General features: G+C 41.0%; 1 protein-coding gene across 13 annotated transcripts in view; it reads right to left on the minus strand.

The window, feature by feature from the left end:
- BCAS3 (BCAS3 microtubule associated cell migration factor) overlaps positions 1 to 19,264 on the minus strand; it is a 607,306-nt gene that overhangs the window by 254,839 nt on the left and 333,203 nt on the right. The window contains exon 25 of one of the 13 annotated variants that reach the window (XM_070061005.1): positions 17,806 to 17,828. The exons of the other annotated variants lie outside the window; for them this stretch is intronic. Coding sequence (XP_069917106.1) covers positions 17,821 to 17,828 — 8 coding nt within the window. The 3' untranslated portion in view covers positions 17,806 to 17,820. Of the gene's footprint in view, positions 1 to 17,805; positions 17,829 to 19,264 lie in introns of those variants that run through there. 13 annotated transcript variants of the gene reach the window in all.

A 19,264-nucleotide genomic window follows, 5' to 3' on the forward strand; every position in this document is an offset into this window, starting at 1 on the left:
AATACATTAAAAAAAAAAAAGAATAAAAATTTCAACATATTCCTTATTAAGCAACAGTGACTAATGCTTTTTGCTTTAAGGATTCTCAGAGCTATATCCAAATGATACAGGACCAGAGATTTGAGAATCAAAAGGGCATCAAAATATCTCATATAGCAAAGTTATTATAGAAGCCAAGTGAGAATCAGAAGACCTACATTATCATACTGGTGTAATCTAATCATGGAAGAACTGGATGTTGGAGAAGAAGGGGGAAAGACAATTCTTGAGATTTACATTCTTGCCTGAAAAGTCAGAAACCAATCTTTTGTTATTAGAAACCCTCTCATATCAAATCCCATGGTCGTTACACAGACACTAGAATCAGACTGCATGGGATCTGTTGCATCTTTAAGTCCATTTTCCGGGGTTGGTGCTGTGGTGCAGCGGGTTAAAGCCCTGGCCTGCAGTGCCAGCATCCCATATGGACACCAGTTCTAGTCCCCGCTGCTCCTCTTCCGATCCAGCTCTCTGCTATGGCCTGGGAAAGCGGTAGAAGATGGCCCAAGTCCTTGGGCCCCTGCACTCACATGGGAGACCCAGAGGAAGCTCCTGGCTCCTGGCTCCTAGCTTCAGATCGGCACAGCTCCAGCCATTGCGGCCATCTGGGGAGTGAGCCAGCAGCAGATGGAAGACCTCTCTTTCTGTTTCTACCTCTCTCTGTAACTCTGCCTTTCAAATAAACAAAATAAATCTTTAAAAAAAATCCATTTTCTACAGAATGGGGATAATAGTATAATCTATTTCCTCAGAATGATCAATAGGATAAACTCTGGGGCAGACATTTTGTGCAGTGTTTGGGTCATTGCTTGGGATATCCACAAACCATTATCGATTGGAGTGCTGGGTGTGAGTGCTGGCTTCTCTAACTTGAAACAAGCCTCCTGCTAATGCACAGCCTGGGAAGGCAGCAGATGAAAGTTCTAGTACTGGGGTCCCTGCAAACCACAGGCCTGCATGAAGTTCTGGGCTCCAGATTTTGGCCTGGCCCAGCCCTGGCTGTTGTGGGCATCTGAAGCACAGGATATTAAATCTCTGTTTCTGTCTCTCTGGCTTTCAAATAAAAATGAAAATAAATAAAATTTTTTAAAAAGAGAAATATACACAACACATATAGCATACACAAAGAGCCAAAGAACAAAACAAAAAAATTGGACCCCAGTAAAAGCAATTAGATTTATCAGGGAAAGATCATATAAAGGACAGAACAAACATTTAATGAGTCCTTGTTATCTGCCTAGACCATGGCCAGAAGCTTTAAAAATGTTGTATCTACTACTCTTCACAACACAGGCGACAGCTGTTCTTATATTCTTAAGTACAAAGCAACTAACAGTCATTAAGTGGACAAAGAAATAGAAATCAAAAATACATCTGACCACAAAGCTCATGCACTTACACTACACACCTGTGCATCCTAAAAATGCTTTTATTACAGAAGTATTTTTATAAAAAGCACATTTTAATAAAGTCCTATATAATACATGTCCTACAATGAAATTCAGATGACACTGTCAAAGTGGAAGGCAGTATATTATATTTAATTTCTCTGAACCACAGCTTTGTCTCAAGAATGGAAGCTATAATAATACCTTAATCTCATAGGATTTTGTGAAGAAAGGAGGTAATACATATGAAATTCTTAGTACAGTGTACTGAGCAACCAGTGTTACCTAAAACCACCATTACTTCATTAAACATATATGCACCACAGAAATTTATGGGTTGCAATCACTGAAGATATAAATAGAGATGTTAAATAGCCTACTGATTTAATTATATTTATATAACTTTCTAGGAATAAACCAGTCTAAATAGTTTTCATTCATAAAGAAGCATGTAATTCAAATTTATATCAGTTTACATTAATTTTCATGACCATAACTTCAAAAATAATTTATAATTTAAAGACATATATTTATTTATTTGAGAAACATAGAGGGAGAAACAGCTCCTATCCAGTGGTTTGCCTCCCTAAATCCTGCAGTGGCCAGGATTAGGTCAGGTTGAAGCCAGGAGCTCCTATGGGTTTCCCACATGGGTGGCAGGCATCTAGACACTACTGCCTCCCAGCGACTATACTAGCCAGAAGCTGAAATCAAGACCTAGGGCCAGGTTTCAAGACCCAGAGCCTCGTCTCAAACACAAGTAACCTACTACAGGATCTAGGTGTCTCAAGCAGTCCTTTTCTTTTTTCTTTCTTTCTTTCCTTTTTTTTTTTCTTCTTTTTTGACAGGCAGAGTTAGACAGTGAGAGAGAGAGAGACAGAGAGAAAGGTCTTCCTTTTTTCCGTTGGTTCACTCCCCAGATGGTTGCTACAGCTGGCGCGCTGCGCCGATCTGAAGCCAGGAACCAGGTGTCTCCTCCTGGTGTTCCATGTGGGTGCAGGGCCCAAGCACTTGGGCCATCCTCCACTGCCTTCCCAGGCCACAGCAGAGAGCTGGATTGATTGGAAGAAGAGCAACCGGGACAGAATCCAGCGCCCCAAACAGGACTAGAACCCAAGGTGCTGGCGCCGCAGGCGGAGGATTAGCCTAGTGAGCTGCAGCACCGGCCTCAAGCTGTCTCTTAAATAAGAGGTCAAAAGCATACCCCATTTGTACTAATTTTTGTATTGCTATTTTTGTGTTATAATGGCACTGTGCTCAGGAAGTTCTTCATAAATTTCCTTTTTTAATTCTTGAAATAATTTGCATTAAGCAAACTATAGGAAAAATTATACCATGAATACCAAGAGCTAATAAAGGTATCACACTTGATTCTTTCAGTTTATTAGTATTTTGATCATAGCAACACAACAGACAGTAAAATATAGTTAACATTCTATAGTCACCAAGAACAAACTGGAGGCAGGGGGCAGAGATGGGGGAAGATGGTAAGGAAAAGGAAATACATTCATCTCTGTTTTACTTCAAATCCAAGCTCATCCTCAAAATTTATTGAAAAGTCAAATTTATTACATAGACTACAACTCAATACACTATACCTAACATACCAGAATAATTATAAAATGTGAAAACACAAGTCACGGGGATGAGACTTGAAGAGCTCTTACAAGTTTCAAAGTGTCTAAGAGCTCTTAGATCTTTATAGTAATAAATATTGTAGTGAACAATGGTCCATTGGGAATCCTCTCTCATATGTTATTCCATGACTGAAGATCAAGGTGTCAGGTCCATTTAGAATCAGTACCTTTTTGGCTTATTTTAAGCTTTAATCTATCTTCTTAAAAGTAATTAACAATATTTTAAGGGAAATTCAATATTTTACCTCCCTTGGTCCCCAACCCCCAATATAGAATGAATTGTGAGTTTCAAGCACTGGTATTCTTTTAGTTTGTATTTAGGCACAAATAGATGGAATTAAATGTGTCCTTGGGCAATCACCATTCTTTAGGGGAAAGCCTATTTCAAGTCAAGAAACCATTACCTGATTGATAGTGGCTTTCCTAGCAGAAGACAATTGCTTACTACTGAAAGGAAAAGAGTTTCTTTTTGATCTGTAAGGATACCTTGGTGAGCCATAAGTATATCAGTCTTCCATCATCCAAACCTCATCAGAGAGATTTTGCCAACAACCTCTTAAAATAGAGATGCCATTCGAGAGTAGAAGTGATCACCTTTGTGACTTCTGTGATGAACGTAGCATATGTAGAAAGAATAAGTACAGATAATACTTAGGTCACATATAAAGACTGAGGATTACATGAACAAAATCAAGTTAGGAGCCGGCGCCGTGGCTCAATAGGCTAATCCTCCACCTTGCGGCGCCGGCACACCGGGTTCTAGTCCCGGTCGGGGCGCCGGATTCTGTCCCGGTTGCCCCTCTTCCAGGCCAGCTCTCTGCTATGGCCAGGGAGTGCAGTGGAGGATGGCCCAGGTGCTTGGGCCCTGCACCCCATGGGAGACCAGGAAAAGCACCTGGCTCCTGGCTCCTGCCAGGATCAGCGCGGTGCGCCGGCTGCAGCGGCGGCCATTGGAGGGTGAACCAACGGCAAAAGGAAGACCTTTCTCTCTCTGTCTCTCTCTCTGTCCACTCTGCCTGTCAAAAAAAAAAAAAAAAAAAAAAAAAAAAAAAAAAAAAATCAAGTTAGGCTATCTTGACTGAGATGCTATTCCAAGTTCAGGGAAGACTAAAGGTTTCACAGATTTACACCTTGCTATATCACCTAACTTGCTATATGACAAGAGACTACTTACTCAATATCCTTCAATCTCTTATTTCTCCCTATGTAAAAAAAAATGCTGAGCCATGTTAGGTATTGAAAGTTTATTATTCACATGTGTTCTAAAAGTATACAGTGAAGAGATTGTTTGCTTTTCAGTTTCTGTTCCCTAACCAACCACTCAGCTTCCCTTCTCTTCTAGGAGGTAAATACTGATTCCAGTCAAATGCAAAAATTTGGCTTCAATGTTCTCTGCTGAAATGTTGACATTTACTCAGTGCATACTATGGATAAGAACCATTTAGGGAGCTCTGGAGGGTACAAAGATGAGCTCAAGTCTGGAATGGAAAATGCTGCTCAACTCACTTTATTATGAGGTAATAAACAAGACAGTAAAAGTTTAAGAACAGAACAGGGGGCCGGCACTGTGGTGTAGTGGGTAGCATCGCCACCTGCAGTGCCGGCATCCCATATGGGCACCAGTTCAGATCCCGGCTGCTCCACTTCCAATCCAGCTCTCTGCTATGGCCTGGGAAAGCAGTAGAAGATGGCCCAAGTCCTTGGGCCCCTGTACCGCATGGGAGACCTGGAAGAAGCTCCAGGCTCCTGGCTTCAAATTGGCTCAGCTCTGGCCGTTGTGGCCATTTGGGGAGTGAACCAGCAGATGAAAGACCCCTCCCTCCTTCCCTCCCTCCCTCTCTCTCTCTCTCTCTGCCTCTCCTCTCTCTGTGTAACTGTGACTTTCAAGTAAAATAAATAAATCTTAAAAAAAAAAAAAAAAAAAAAGAACAGGGCTGGTGTTGTGATGTAGTGGGTCAAGCCCCTACCTGCGACACTAGTGGTTCGAGTCCCAGCTGCTCTACTTCCAATCCAGCTCCCTGCTAATATACCTGGGAAACTAGTGGAAGATGACCCAAGTCCTTAAGGGCTGCTACACCCACACAGAAGATGGGGATGAAGCTCCTGGCTCCAGGCTTTGGCCTAGCCCAGCTCCAGCCATTGTAGTATTTAGAGAGTGAACCTGCAGATGGAAGGTCTCTCTCCTTCTCACTACCTCTCCTTCTCTCTCTCCGTAAATTCTGCCTTTCACATAAATAAACCTTTAAAAAAAAAGTTTAATAGTGAATTTTTTTGAAGATCAGAACAAAAGCAGTTAAGCAAATAAGGAGTACAATGGACTACAGTAAGATTAAGAATAGGTTTGAAGGCCAAGGAAAGGATTCAGGCACCATAGTTAAGTTTTCTCTGGCTTAAGTCTTCTGACTGAGGAATGGGTTCCTCCCATAGCAATAAAAGCTCTAATTAGAGGGTTTCATTCATGGGTAAGCATTTTTGACACAGGAAAAGAAAAGGCAGCCCTAGAGGAGAATGTCAAAGGGTTCTGTGTCCCATTCAGGCAAACAAACAGAAGGAAAGGAAACAGTCTTCAACTGAAAACTACATACACTCATTGGAAGAAGAGACAAGTTCCACTGGGCAGTTCAACCAAGTCTTCAATGGAGACTCTGGTGTTCCCCAGTAACCTACCACGAGCATTCACAAAGTAGCTGTTGCCTATCCATACCTCATAAAACACCAAGGCAAAATAGGATACCACTTAACAAATTCCACTGTTGCCACTTGGAGCCACCTAAAACATAGTTCAGGTCATTCACGGTAATGACATTACTATAATTTTGGCAATTTTTTAACAAAACTTTCTGGTTTAATGTAACTTGGATCAGCTTTCAATAAGTAACATTTTATGCCCAAGATGGGCTGGCTTAAAAGACATCCCCAAATACCTCTGAAATGGTTATGTTGTAAAGTTATCCTAGTATGACCAGGAGACAAAACCACACTCACTATGTGTTCATGTTTCCCAGCCTTGACAACAGATGCCAGGAGGCAGAAATTTGTTATAGTTAATGCTGTATAAAGATCACCATAAACCAAAAATTTCTATGATAAGCCTACTAAATCGAAGAAGAAATGAGTTAAGGGCTATAATTCCTTTATTTTTATTGTCTGCCTTAAGTAAAAGCTATCACAGATGACAAACATTCTGCTTAAACATAATGCTGCTTTTAAAGAGTAACACAAAGATACTTTGAAATGCTCTTTGCAAAATATTTCAACTAATCACCTAGTTTACCAATAGGACCAAACACAGGATTAGTATCACGGCATAAGGGCAACCCTGACCAAGAACTGTAGGTCAAAGATGAGTTTTCCAGCTTTAACTAATGAAATGGAGAAAGAAAACATCATTATAAACTTTTAGTTAATTCATGGTATATTTAAGGACTTGACGTTTTATCATAAATGAACAATACAACAAATATGAATCATTTGCTCAGTGAAGGAATCAATGTTACGCACAGGAAGATACAAATACAGACCTTGTTCTCAAGGAACACCTTTATTATAAGGCATTATGTCTCATCTGGATTTTTCCATTGATTCAATGCATTATTTTTCACCTTTTTAGAAAGAATCCCGTGTGTAGGGTAATCCAATAAAAATGCCAGCCTGAAGTATCTTAGGACAGTGACAGAGTACATGGGATACACACCACTATTAAGGTGTTTCATGTCTCTCTTTTTACTACTTTCATGTGGCAAAGGAATCCTAATCACAACAGTGTGTAGCAAACACATCAGCACAATAAAGGCGGAACCAATACCAGGGTCATCTCCTTCTCTTCACTCCTGCTCATACATCATGAATGCCCTAAAACCTGTTTAGCTAATCCATTTTTTCAGCTGACCACTTAGGGACAATAAAAACTCAAACTTAAATATGTTATTAATTAAAGGCTTACTTCAAATCTAGGTATGTGGGTCCATGAAAAAAAATTCTACTTCGATATTATAAAAATCACAATCACAAGCTGCATAACACTAAAGTCACACTTTTAGCAAGACACCAGGATCACTTCAAGGTTGACATGCACACTTCAACAGCAAAAGCCATAATACAATGCTCTAAAATCTTCTAATACCACCCCGTTCTGTGATTATTATGAAGGTCTCTTAAATACTGTTGAAAAACAGAAAAACGCACACAAAGCATCTATTTTTCTCCACTCCATGGACAGCTTCACCCTAATCTTCTGAATATAAGCATTTTCTGTGACAACAGGCTACTTTCACAATGTCCAAATAATTACAGGTTCAGGTCAGGAACTCCAGACCATATTGATTACATCTCTATACAAGAAGGACCCTCCAGCACTGTTTGTATTCACTGTAACAGGGACAGCTTTTAAGTATCTGTGACACTAAGAATTTTCAGTCCTATCAATGCCAGAAATGGAAAGCCAATGACCAGTCAGGCCTGTCAGTTGTTGCCTGAGGCAATAAGGACAAGCTGGGAATTCATCTTCCTGGAACTTCATCTGCCAGCTGCATTCACACATTTTCACCACCTGAATAGTTGATTGTCTTCAACTCCCACATGGCTCATTTCAACATACAGTGTTTTGACATGAATATTTAATCAGGCAGGGTAGAAAGAGGTTTGGACTTATCTGAGGTGTCACCATAATGCACTTAAAGTAATTCAAAGTATCAGCAGTTAGGTGTCTTAGGTCCTATTCTTTGAATATTTCTGGAATGGACCTGTGATCCTAATTAAATAAGATTAAATAAGACATGTGAAAATATATAGCACAGCATTGGGCATCTCGCTGTTTATAAATATAAACACTAGTTTCCCACATCTTATTCACCTATCAACAAACATACTGAAAATTCCTCTAAGAGTTCTTGATTCTTGGGAGACAGGAATCTCATATTGCCAAGGAATCTCAAAAATGGACCTACTACTTTTTCAATTTCTAGTTTAATCCAAAACTCTAAACCTTTACCCAAGTGTGAACCCAAGAAAATAGAAACACAGTTGGCTTATTAAAAGTCACTTACTGTGAAATTGACAGTTCAAGATGCAATGACTTTGAACAGCCCTTGTCTTGAATGTTGAGGAACAGTTTTTTTTTTCCCATACAATTTGTTGAACTCTTTACTTAGTATAGAGTTAATCGTATGTGTATAAAGTTATCTGAAAATAGATCTTAATTAAAAATAAGAATGGGAATAGGAGAGGGAGGAGAAACAAGGGTGGGTGTGTGGGTGGGAGGGCAAGTATGGTGGGAAGAACCACTGTATTCCTAAAATTGCATTTATGAAAAGCATGAAATTTGTAGTCCTTAAATAAATTCCAGTCACTTGCTGGAAGCAGTTGATCCCAGCAATTAAGACAAGTGCCTCCCACATTGGAGTACTTGGGTCTGAGTCCCAGCTCTGGCTCCTGACTCCAGCTTCTAGTGCAAACGGCTTAAGTAACTGGGTTCCTACAACCAAGGTGGAAGAACTGGTTTGCATTCCTGGCTTCCAGCTTCAATCTGGCTAAGCCTCAGCAGGGCATCTGGGGAATGAACCAGTGGATGACAGCTCTTGCTCGCTCACTCTCTCTCTCTCTTTCTCTTCCCTCCTCCCTCCCTCTCAAATAAATAAATAAAACCATCTTTATTTGCAGAAGACACAATTAAATAGTAATAAATCCAACGGGCTCTACTAAAATTAATAAACGAATTTAGAAAGCTTTAGGAGCTTGTGTTGAGGCACGGCAGATTGCACCACTGCCTGCAATGCCAGCGTCACACATGGGTGTCAGTTCATGTCCCGGCTTCACGGCTTCTGAACCAGCTCCCTGCTGACGGCCTGGGACAGCAGCAAAAGATGTCTCAGGCACTTGGGCCCCTACCACAGCCTGGCCCAGCCCTGGCCATTGCATCCACTCAGGGAGTAGACCAAGAAGATCTCTCTGTCTGTCTCTCGCTGTCTCTCTCTCTCTCAATGCTGACTTTTGAATAAATAAATTAATCTTTAAAAAAATACCTTGGTTGAGGCCAGTGCTGTGGCTTAGCAGATAAAGCCGCCACCTGCAGTGCCGGCACCCCATATGGGTGCAGGTTTGAGACTGCTATGGCCTGGGAAAGCAGTACAAGATGGCCCAGGTCTTTGGGCCCCTGCACCTGTGTGGGAGACCCGGAGGAAGCTCCTGGCTCTTGGCTTTGGATCGACACAGCTCCAGCTGTTCCAGCCAATTGGGGAGTGAATCAGTGATGGAAGACCTCTCTCTCTGCTGCTCCTTCTCTCTGTGTATAACTCTGACTTTCAAATAAATAAATAAATCTAAAAAAAGAAAGCCACCTTGGTCAACTGACTAGAAAGTATCATTGTAAAAAAAAATAAAGTTTCTAGATACAAGTTCAATATACAAAAAAAAAAATTCTACAAGCTATGATGAAAACACACCATGTAAATTAACTTTTAAGGATTAAATATTAGAAATAAATAAATAATATGAATGATGTGTAAAAACTCAACACTGAGAATTTAAAGGGCCTAATCAAAAGTTAGCAAAACAAGTTTAGGTATTAGAAGATTCAGTAATTTTAAGAGGTTAATTCTCCCAAATTTGATGTGTACAATGAAATCCCAATTAAATCACATCTGAACTCCTGCAGAAATGAATAAGCTGATTACTTAATACATGATTAAGTACATGTATATATACAAATGCTTGTGTGTGTGTATATGTATGTATGTCTCAGTGTTTTCTTAACATTTTTTGACCCAGGACTACAAAGACTTTGGGTTTGTGTGTAGTATATCCATCCACATTTAAAATTACTAAGTATTATGGCCGGTGCCGCGGCTCACTAGGCTAATCCTCCACCTTGCGGCGCCGGCACACAGGGTTCTAGTCCCGGTCGGGGCACCGGATTCCGTCCCGGTTGCTCCTCTTCCAGGCCAGCTCTCTGCTGTGGCCAGGGAGTGCAGTGGAGGATGGCCCAAGTGCTTGGGTCCTGCACCCCATGGGAGACCAGGAGAAGCACCTGGCTCCTACCATCGGATCAGCGCGGTGCGCTGGCCTCAGCGCGCCGGCCGTGGCGGCCATTGGAGGGTGAACCAACGGCAAAAGGAAGACCTTTCTCTCTCTCTCTCTCTCTCTCTCACTGTCCACTCTGCCTGTCAAAAAAATAAAAATATATTTAAAAAAAGATTTATTAAAAATTACTAAGTATTAGGAAATTTTTAAGCAACAGCAATCAAGCCTTGGGGTGGCTGTTCGATGTAGCAGTTAAGACGCTGCTTGGTGGGGCTGATGCTGTGGCGCAGCGGGTTAATGCCCTGGTCTGAAGCACCAGCATCCCATATGGGCACCGGTTCTTGTCCCGGTTGCTCCTCTTCCAATCCAGCTCTCTGCTATGGCCTGGGATAGCAGTAGAGGGTGGCCCAAGTCCTTGGGCCCCTGCACCCATGTGGGAGACCTGGAAGAAGCTCTTGGCTTTGGATCGGTGTAGCTGTGGCTGTTGTGGTCATCTGGGGAGTGAACCAAAGGATGGAAGACCTCTCTATCTGTCTCTACCTTTCTCTGTAACTCTTTCAAATAAGTAAAATAAATCTTTAAAAAAAAATTTAAAAAAGACGCTGCTTGGCACGCCCACACCCCACGTCAGATTGCTGCCACTGGAGTCCTGGCACTGCTTCTAACTCCAGACGCCAGCTAACGCGGCACACTGGGACTCAACAGGCAGTGCTGCAAGCACTCGGCTCCCTACCGCCCCTTGGGAAACTCAGGTGGAGGCCCAGGCTCCTCGCTCCCCCCGGGCTGCCCCGGATGGTGCAGGCACTCAGGGAGTCACCAGTGGGCAGGAGATCCTCCTCTTTGTCCTCTTTGAAAAGAAGTCTTCATGTATTAACATAAATGGCATTTTAAAGTAAAAAAAAAAAAAAAAAAAAAAAAACTTTTCCAAACCAAGAAAGAATAGTGAGAAAAGTGATTTTTTACATTTTTATGAATGCCTCCATAATAGAAAACAGCTGGATCCTGTATCTGCATATGCATTCAGTCTGTTGTGATATTTTATTTTGCTTGAAGCATGTGAGGAATAGTTGACCTTACTCAAACACGTAACTGGAAATGCACAGAGTATATTGGCAGCATTTTCAGAATCTGGCAATATTCTTTATTGATATTACATTTTTTAACTTTTATTTAATGAATATAAATTTCCAAAGTACAGCTTATGGATTACAATGGCTTTTCCCCCCCCATAACTTCCCTCCCACCTGCAACCCTCCCCTCTCCTGCTCCCTCTCCTCTTCCATTCACATCAAGATTCATTTTCAATTCTCTTTATATATATAAGATCAATTTAGTATATATTAAGTAAAGATTTCAACAGTTTGCACCCACACAGAAACACAAAGTGAAAAATACTGTTTGAGTACTAGTTATAGCATTAAATCACAATGTACAGCACATTAAGGATGGAGATCCTACATGAGAAGTAAGTGCACAGTGACTCCTGTTGTTGACTGAACAAATTGACACTTGTTTATGGCATCAGTAATCACCCTAGGCTCTTGTCATGAGTTGCCAAGGCTATGGAAGCCTTTTGAGTTTGCCGACTCTGATTGTATTTAGACAAGGTCATAGTCAAAGTGGAAGTTCTTTCCTCCCTTTAGAGAAAGATACCTCCTTCTTTGATGACCTGTTCTTTCCACTGGGATCTCACTCGCAGAGATCTTTCATTTGGTTTGTTTGTTTGTTTTTTTTTTTTTTTTTTTTTTTTTTGGCCAAAGTGTCTTGGCTTTCCATGCCTGAAATACTCTCATGGGCTTTTCAGCCAGTTCCAAATGCCTTAAGGGCTGATTCTGAGGCCAGAGTGCTGTTTAGGACATCTGCCATTCTATGAGTCTGCTGTGTATCCTGCTTCCCATGTTGGATTATTCTCTCCCTTTTTTATTCTATCGGTTAGTATTTGCAGACATTAGTCTTGTTTATGTGATCCCTTTGACTCTTAGACCTATCAGTGTGATCAATTGTGAACTGAAATTGATCACTTGGACTAGTGAGATGGCATTGGTACATGCCACCTTGATGGGACTGAATTGGAATCCCCTGGTATGTTTCTAACTCTACCATTTGGGGCAAGTTAGATTGAGCATGTCTCAAATTGTACATCTCTTCCCTCTCTTATTCCCACTTTTATATTTAACAGGGATTACTTTTCAGCTAAGTTTCAACACTTAAGAATAATTGTGTATTAATTACAGAATTATTGATATTACATTTAAAAAGTGAGTTCCCATGTGGAATTTAAAACCATACCAGTTACCTTTCGAATTCTGTTACTTGGAAACCCTTGGTCCCTTCTTGCACTTGGAAGGAGTCCTTTACTCCTGTATAATTTTGCAACACCATGAAACTGGCCATTTAGAAAATATTGCAGATCTTCCAAATGTTATTTCAGTATATGACATAAAAGTCAGTTAATATCACCATCTATCTCATCAGAAATGTCTTTCAAGTAGTGTGAACCTATTACATAGATGGTGCAGACACAAGGTATCTGAATTTCTAATTTTCAACAGGAAGCTATAATTTTATCAGTGGTAAAAAATGATTACTTGTTTTCCTAAAAGAGACAGGTTTGCTTTATTTTTGAACAAATTTCTGCCTAAGATTCCTGTCTATTAACATAGTTTATCATTTGATCTTTCAGCTGAAACTACTTCCTGAACATGGGTGCTAGCACGGCTCACATCTCTAGTAATCACACAAGTGGCTTTTCCTCAGGACAACTGTAAGTGCCTTCATTCCCACTTGACTACAGAATATTAAAGGTATACAGGATCAAAAGTTGATAAAATTATTATTTTAAATACTTCAATGATATTCTTAAATGAATAGAATTTTTCAAAAGCAAAAATCCAACTGGGTAGCTACAGTGATTAGCAGAGCTTAATGCCAATGCCTTACTAAGATGCCACCAGTTAGTTTTATCCACAATTGCTTCCGCACCATCTGTACTAAATGTCAACATGGAATACGAAAGAAAGGCAAATAATGACTTACTACTATTATAAAAATAGTTTTGACTTCCTGGACCACTTGAAAGTATCTTGGGAGTTCCCAGGGTTCTGTAGACCACATTTTTGGGGAAACACAGCTATGTTTGCACAGATGCATGTGTGCAGAAAAGCAAGAAACCTAGAATAGCCAACACAACCATAGAAAAGAATAAAGGCAGTGGCATTAAATTATTAGGTTTCAAAACTTAATAAAAAAAAAACCTACTGTGAATAATAAAGCACAACGCTGGTATAATGACAGCTATATAAATCAATGGAACAGAATACAGAATCCTTGAAAAATACAATTTTTGAAAAAGGAATCAGGAGCAGGTTTTCAGTCTAGTGATTGGGATGCCCACATTCCACATCAGAGGTTCAATTCCTGCCTCTGACTCCTGGCTCCAGCTTGCTACTGGTGCAAACCCTGGGAGGCAGTGTTGGCAAATCCAACCGCTTGGTTCCTACCACTGAAATAGCTGAACCTGGATTGTGATCCCAGTTCCTAGCTCTGGTCTAGTTCTGGATTTTGTGGGCATTTAGAGAGTGAAATAAAGAATGGAAACTTTCTCCATCTCTGTCTCTCCTAACAATTGGATAAAAATAACACAACATGAAGCAAAATAAAAGATATCAATGTGGGCTGGCCCTGTGGTATAGTGGGTAAAGCCGCCATCAGCAGTGCTGGCATCCCATCTGGGCCGTTTCTAGTCCCAGCTGCTCCACTTCTGATCCAGCTCCCTGCTAATGCACCTGGAGAAGTGGTGGAAGATGGCCCAAGTTCTTGAGCCCCTGCACCCATATGGGAGACCCAGAGGAAGCTCATGGCTCCTGGCTTCAGATCGACCCAGCTCTGGCTGTTGCAGCCATTTGGGGAGTGAACCAATGGATCAAAGACCTCTCTCAAAGACCTCTCTCTCTCTCTCTGCTTCTCTGTAACTCTACCTTTCTTTTCTTTTCTTTTCTTTTCTTTTCTTTTCTTTTCTTTTCTTTTCTTTTCTTTTCTTTTTTTTTTTTTTTGACAGGCAGAGTGGACAGTGAGAGAGAGAGACAGAGAGAAAGGGAGAAAGGTCTTCCTTTTGCTGTTGGTTCACCCTCCAATGGCCGCTGCGCCCGGTGCACCGCGCTGATCCGAAGGCAGGAGCCAGGTGCTTCTCCTGGTCTCCCATGGGGTGCAGGGCCCAAGCACTTGGGCCATCCTCCACTGCACTCCCGGGCCTTAGCAGAGAGCTGGCCTGGAAGAGGGGCAACCGAGACAGAATCTGGTGCCCCAACCGGGACTAGAACCTGGTGTGCTGGCGCCGCAAGGCGGAGGATTAGCCTATTGAGCCGTGGCGCTGGCCTCTACCTTTCAAATACATAAATAAAGAGGTGCTTTTTTTAAAAAAAGATATCAATGCAATTAACAGAGAGGACGGCCTATCTTTTCAATAAATAGTGCTGGGCAACTGGATATCTATATGGGAGAATCTGTATATTTTGATTCTTGACTTACATTATAATAAAATTAATTTTGAGGGGCCAGCCTGAGGCACAGCAGGTTAAGAAACTGCTTGCAACACCTGCATCCCATATGGGCACTGATTCAAGACCTGGCTGCTCCACTTCCAATCTAGCTTCCTGCAAATGGGCCTGGGAAAGCAGTGGAAATGGCCCAAGTGCTTGAGCCACTGCACCTATGTGGGAGACATGGAAGAAGCTCTAGGCTCCCGGCTTCAGCCTGCCATAGCCAGGGGAGTGAATCAGTGGGTGGAAGATCTCTTTGTGTATGTCTCTCCCTCTCTTTCTGTAACTCTACCTTTCAAATAAATTTTTTAAATCATCAAAAAAAATTAACTTGAAAAGGACCCCAATGGTAAATGTGAAGGTCTAAACTACACAATTTCTGGAGAAAAGCATCCTTTCAAGATTGAAAAAAAGAGAAATTTGTGTAAGGCATAAAATATTAAAAAAAAAAAAAAACTCCACCAGGAATTAATTGAACCTTTGCTTGTCAAAATACACAATTAAGACAGTGAAAAGGCAAGTAACTGGAAGAACATACTTGCAACACACACACACACATCTAACAAATGATCTATGTCCAGAACATCTGGAGAACCCCTGATATTCACTAAAACACTGGGGATCTACACAAGAGAATATATCCAAATGGTCAATAACTATATACAAGGTGCTAAACATCAAGATTCATCAGAGACACTGTGGCAAAAAATGACCTCAATGAGAGATCTCTGTGAGTGAGATCCCAGTGGAAAGAAGGGGCCACCAAAGAAGGAGGTACCTTTCTCAGAAGGGAGGAGAGAACCTCCACTTTGATTATGGCCTTGTGTAAACAAGGTCGGAGTTGGTGGACTCAAGAGGCTTCCATAGCCTTGGCAGCTCATGACAAGAGCATAGGGTGATCACTGACGTCATAAATAGGAGAGTCAATTGATAATCAACAACAGGAGTCACTGTGCACTTACTCCCCATGTAGGATCTCTGTCCTTAACGTGTTATACTATGAGAATTAATGGTAAAAATAGTCTTCAAGCAGTACTTTACACTTTGTGTGCCTGTGTGGGTGCAAACTGTTGAAATCTTTACTTAGTATATACTAAGTTGATCTTCTGTATATAAAGATAATTAAAAATGAATCTTAATGAAGAATGGGATGGGAGAGGGAGTAGGAGATGGAATGGTTTGCAGGTAGGAGGGTGATTATAGGGGGAAAAACTGCTATAATCCAAAAGTTGTACTTTTGAAATTTATATTTATTAAATAAAAGTTTTCTAAAAAAAGATTCATCAGAGAAAAGCAAACACAACCACAGTTCACTCTGCCTAGAATGGCAGGCACTGTGTGTGGCACAGCGGGTTAAGCAGCCACCTGCAACACCAGCAACCACGTGAGCGTCACCGGAGTTACGGCTGCTTCTCTTCCATTCCAGCTTCCTGCTAATGTATCCGGGAGAGCAGCAGAAGATGGCCTAAGTGCTTGTACTCCTGCCACCCATGTGGAGACCTGGATGGTGCTCCAGGCTCCTGGCCTCAGCCTGGCCCAGCTCTGGCTGTTGTGGCCATTTGGGGATTGAAGAGCTAGCGCGTGACCGCTCACTCGCTCTCTCTCTTCCTATCAGTAAATCTGCCTTTCAAATAAATAAATCCATCTTTCCTAAATAATGCAAAATGGTATAGTCATTTTAGTATACTTTTTGATACTTCCTAGTCAAGTTAACCCCATGGTCAGGCAATTCCACTCCCAAGTATATGCCAAAAGGAAATGTGTGCAAATGCATTTTTTTTAAATAGAGAGAGTTGTATACTAATATTTATAGCAACTTTATACATAATTCCCCAAAGCTGGAAGCAACAGGATATAGGGTATATAAATTATGACATATCATATAATGGACTACCACACTATAATGTTAAAAATGAATTAGTGACATATGTAACATCTGGATGGATCTCACAATCACTAAGCTGAGCAAAAGAAATCAGATATAAAAATGTACGGATGGAATGATTCCAATTATACGACAGTCAATAAAGGCAAAGCTAATTTATCATGATAAAAACTGGTTAGCTCTAAGTCAGAGGCAGCATTCACTGGAAGGTGTATGAGGGAACTTTCTGAACTGATGGAAATATTCCGCATCTTGATAGGAATGATGATTATATAGGTATAAAATTTTACTGAGCTATATGATTAATGTGCAATTTTTGCTGTACATAAATTATACTCTAATCTTATAAACATCTTCAAAGGTGATCCAAGGTACAGACTCATCAATTTTTCAAGATGAAAAAGACTTTGGAAATAACCTAGTTCAATTCTCTCATTTTATGGAAGAAAGCACTGGGCTTTGAAGCAATTTGCCAAACAGTCAGTTAAGGCAGAGCTGAGACTAGTACAAAGATACTTTTTACTGCCCATTATTCTTCCTACTACAACAAGCTTGCAGAACAAGACTTTTCTCAGGAACAACTGTTTTCACTTTAATTATTTACTTTAGTTTTTCTATGACAGCTCTCAACAACAACCAAGGTAAAAGGACAGGCTCTGCTTCCAACTAGTGGCCTGGGTCAGGACCCAGGCTAGTCTTTAATTGCCAACTGGGCTGACTATTCAGTGGAGAGAGGCCCTTTGTTCATTTCTAAGGATATAGATGGCACCTATAAGCATAAGCCTCTGAGGCTCTTGGACACAATTTAAAATAGTGTGGCACTAACAGTTTGACACTCGTGTCACAAAGACAAATGGAATTCCCGGTTCAGACTTAAACAATTTCTAATACTGCCCCCCAACACTGTCCCCCTGCCACCACAGTCTCAGGCTACAGATGACATAAACAGCTCAGCTCTGTAGGAGGGCTGTAGTAACAAAGGCCAAAGGGAAAAGTTGGGTGTATTATTCAGAAAGTCCCACATCAATCCGTGGTGCCCTGGTCTAACAACAGTGTGGGGAATTCCCACAATTCCTTCTCCAAATGCAAAGGAGAGATTTAGTCACATCAAGGACCTGGTGTTTGCAATAGAAGAGAACACAGGCGAGGCTTCAGTTGACACAAAGATTTATTCAAAGCAGCAATGTGTCATCAGAGGAAACATTCCCAACAACTTCTACTTCTGTTTACCATTTCTTCATCTTCAAATGGGGCAATTTTTTCTCTTAATTGTGCTGAGCTAAATTTTTCCAAATTGTTAACTTGGCTTTGATCTTCTACCTTCCTATAATTTTTAGAAACAAGAATGAAAAGAATGAATATTTGAAATAGAAGAAGACAGATGTGGTGGAGCACTTTTCTAACAGACAAATCAGGTTTTTTCCTTGCTTTCTCAATCTCTACAGTTGACTTTTGATTTCTTACAGACAGTTGCTGTACAAAAGATTAAACTGATTCAATACATACATTTCCTGATTTTTAGTAGAAAAGTCAATTTAAATATCGAAGCTTGAATATTTTTCCCCTCTAAGGGATGGTTCACAGGTCAGGACTGAGCCAGCTTTTAATTTTACCCTTTCTTTAATCCTCTTACTGATCGCACATAGGCTCTGAGGACTCCAGGTACATGCCTGGAGTTTCTGTCACTTTATAATCACCAAGCCTATCTGGAACTCTATTAAATGAAAACTACATCATTTATGCAGAGAAATAGCTTAATATTTCTAAAGCTCATTACGTCCTTCATACCTGAGAACTATTTTAGGAAACCATTTGATTATATCCTTTCCAAAAGAGGTGGAAGAAAGTTTTGCACAAGAAACATTTTTACAGATGCCAACAAATGTCTAGGTACAAAAAGAGATCTGTTGAAGGTTTCAGTAAAATTCAAGATCATGATTATCACTTCTGTCACTCAATTCTAGTTTTAAGATCACAGAGCTACATGGCCACACTATAATAGACTGAATGACCCTTTTGCAAATGCTTCTTACTGCCAGCATCTCTGTGTCTCTGAGAAAATGAACAAATCTGATGGCCTCATATTAGAACAGCACCTGCAGATATATGTGCATTTGAAAAAGTTCATGCAAAATGGAATTAAAACGTAAGTTCAGGGAGCCGGCTCTGTGGCATAACAGGTAAAGCTGCCACCTGTAGTGCAGGCATCCCATAAGGGCGCTGGTTCGAGTTCCAGCTGTTCCAGTTCTCTGCTATGGACTGGGAAAGCAGTGTAAGATGGCCCAAGTCTTTGGACCCCTGCATGCCCATGGGAGACTCAAAAGAAGCTCTTGGCTCCTGGCTTCACATCGGCCCAGTTCTGGCCATTGTAGCCATTTGGGGAGTGAATCAACAAATGGAAGGCTTCTCACTCTCTCTGCCTCTCTGTAACTCTGCCTTTCAAATAAATAAATAAATCTCTAAACACATTAAAAAAAAAAACATAACTTCACGACTGGTATTGTGGTAGAGTGGGTAAAGCTGCCATCTGTGATGACAGCATCCTATATAGGTGCCTGTTTGTATCCCGGCTGCTCCACTTCCAATCAAGCTCCCTGCTAACAAGTTTGAGAAAGCAGAAGAAGATGGCTCAAAGTGGCTGAGCCCCTGCACCCACATGGGAGACCCAGAGGAAGCATCTGGCTCCTGGCTTTGGTCTGGTACAGCCTGGCCAATATGGCCATTTGGGAATGAACCAGCAGATGGAAGATCTCTCTCTTC

This window comes from Oryctolagus cuniculus, chromosome 17 (genome assembly GCF_964237555.1).
Source record: "Oryctolagus cuniculus chromosome 17, mOryCun1.1, whole genome shotgun sequence".
Taxonomy (NCBI): domain Eukaryota; kingdom Metazoa; phylum Chordata; class Mammalia; order Lagomorpha; family Leporidae; genus Oryctolagus; species Oryctolagus cuniculus.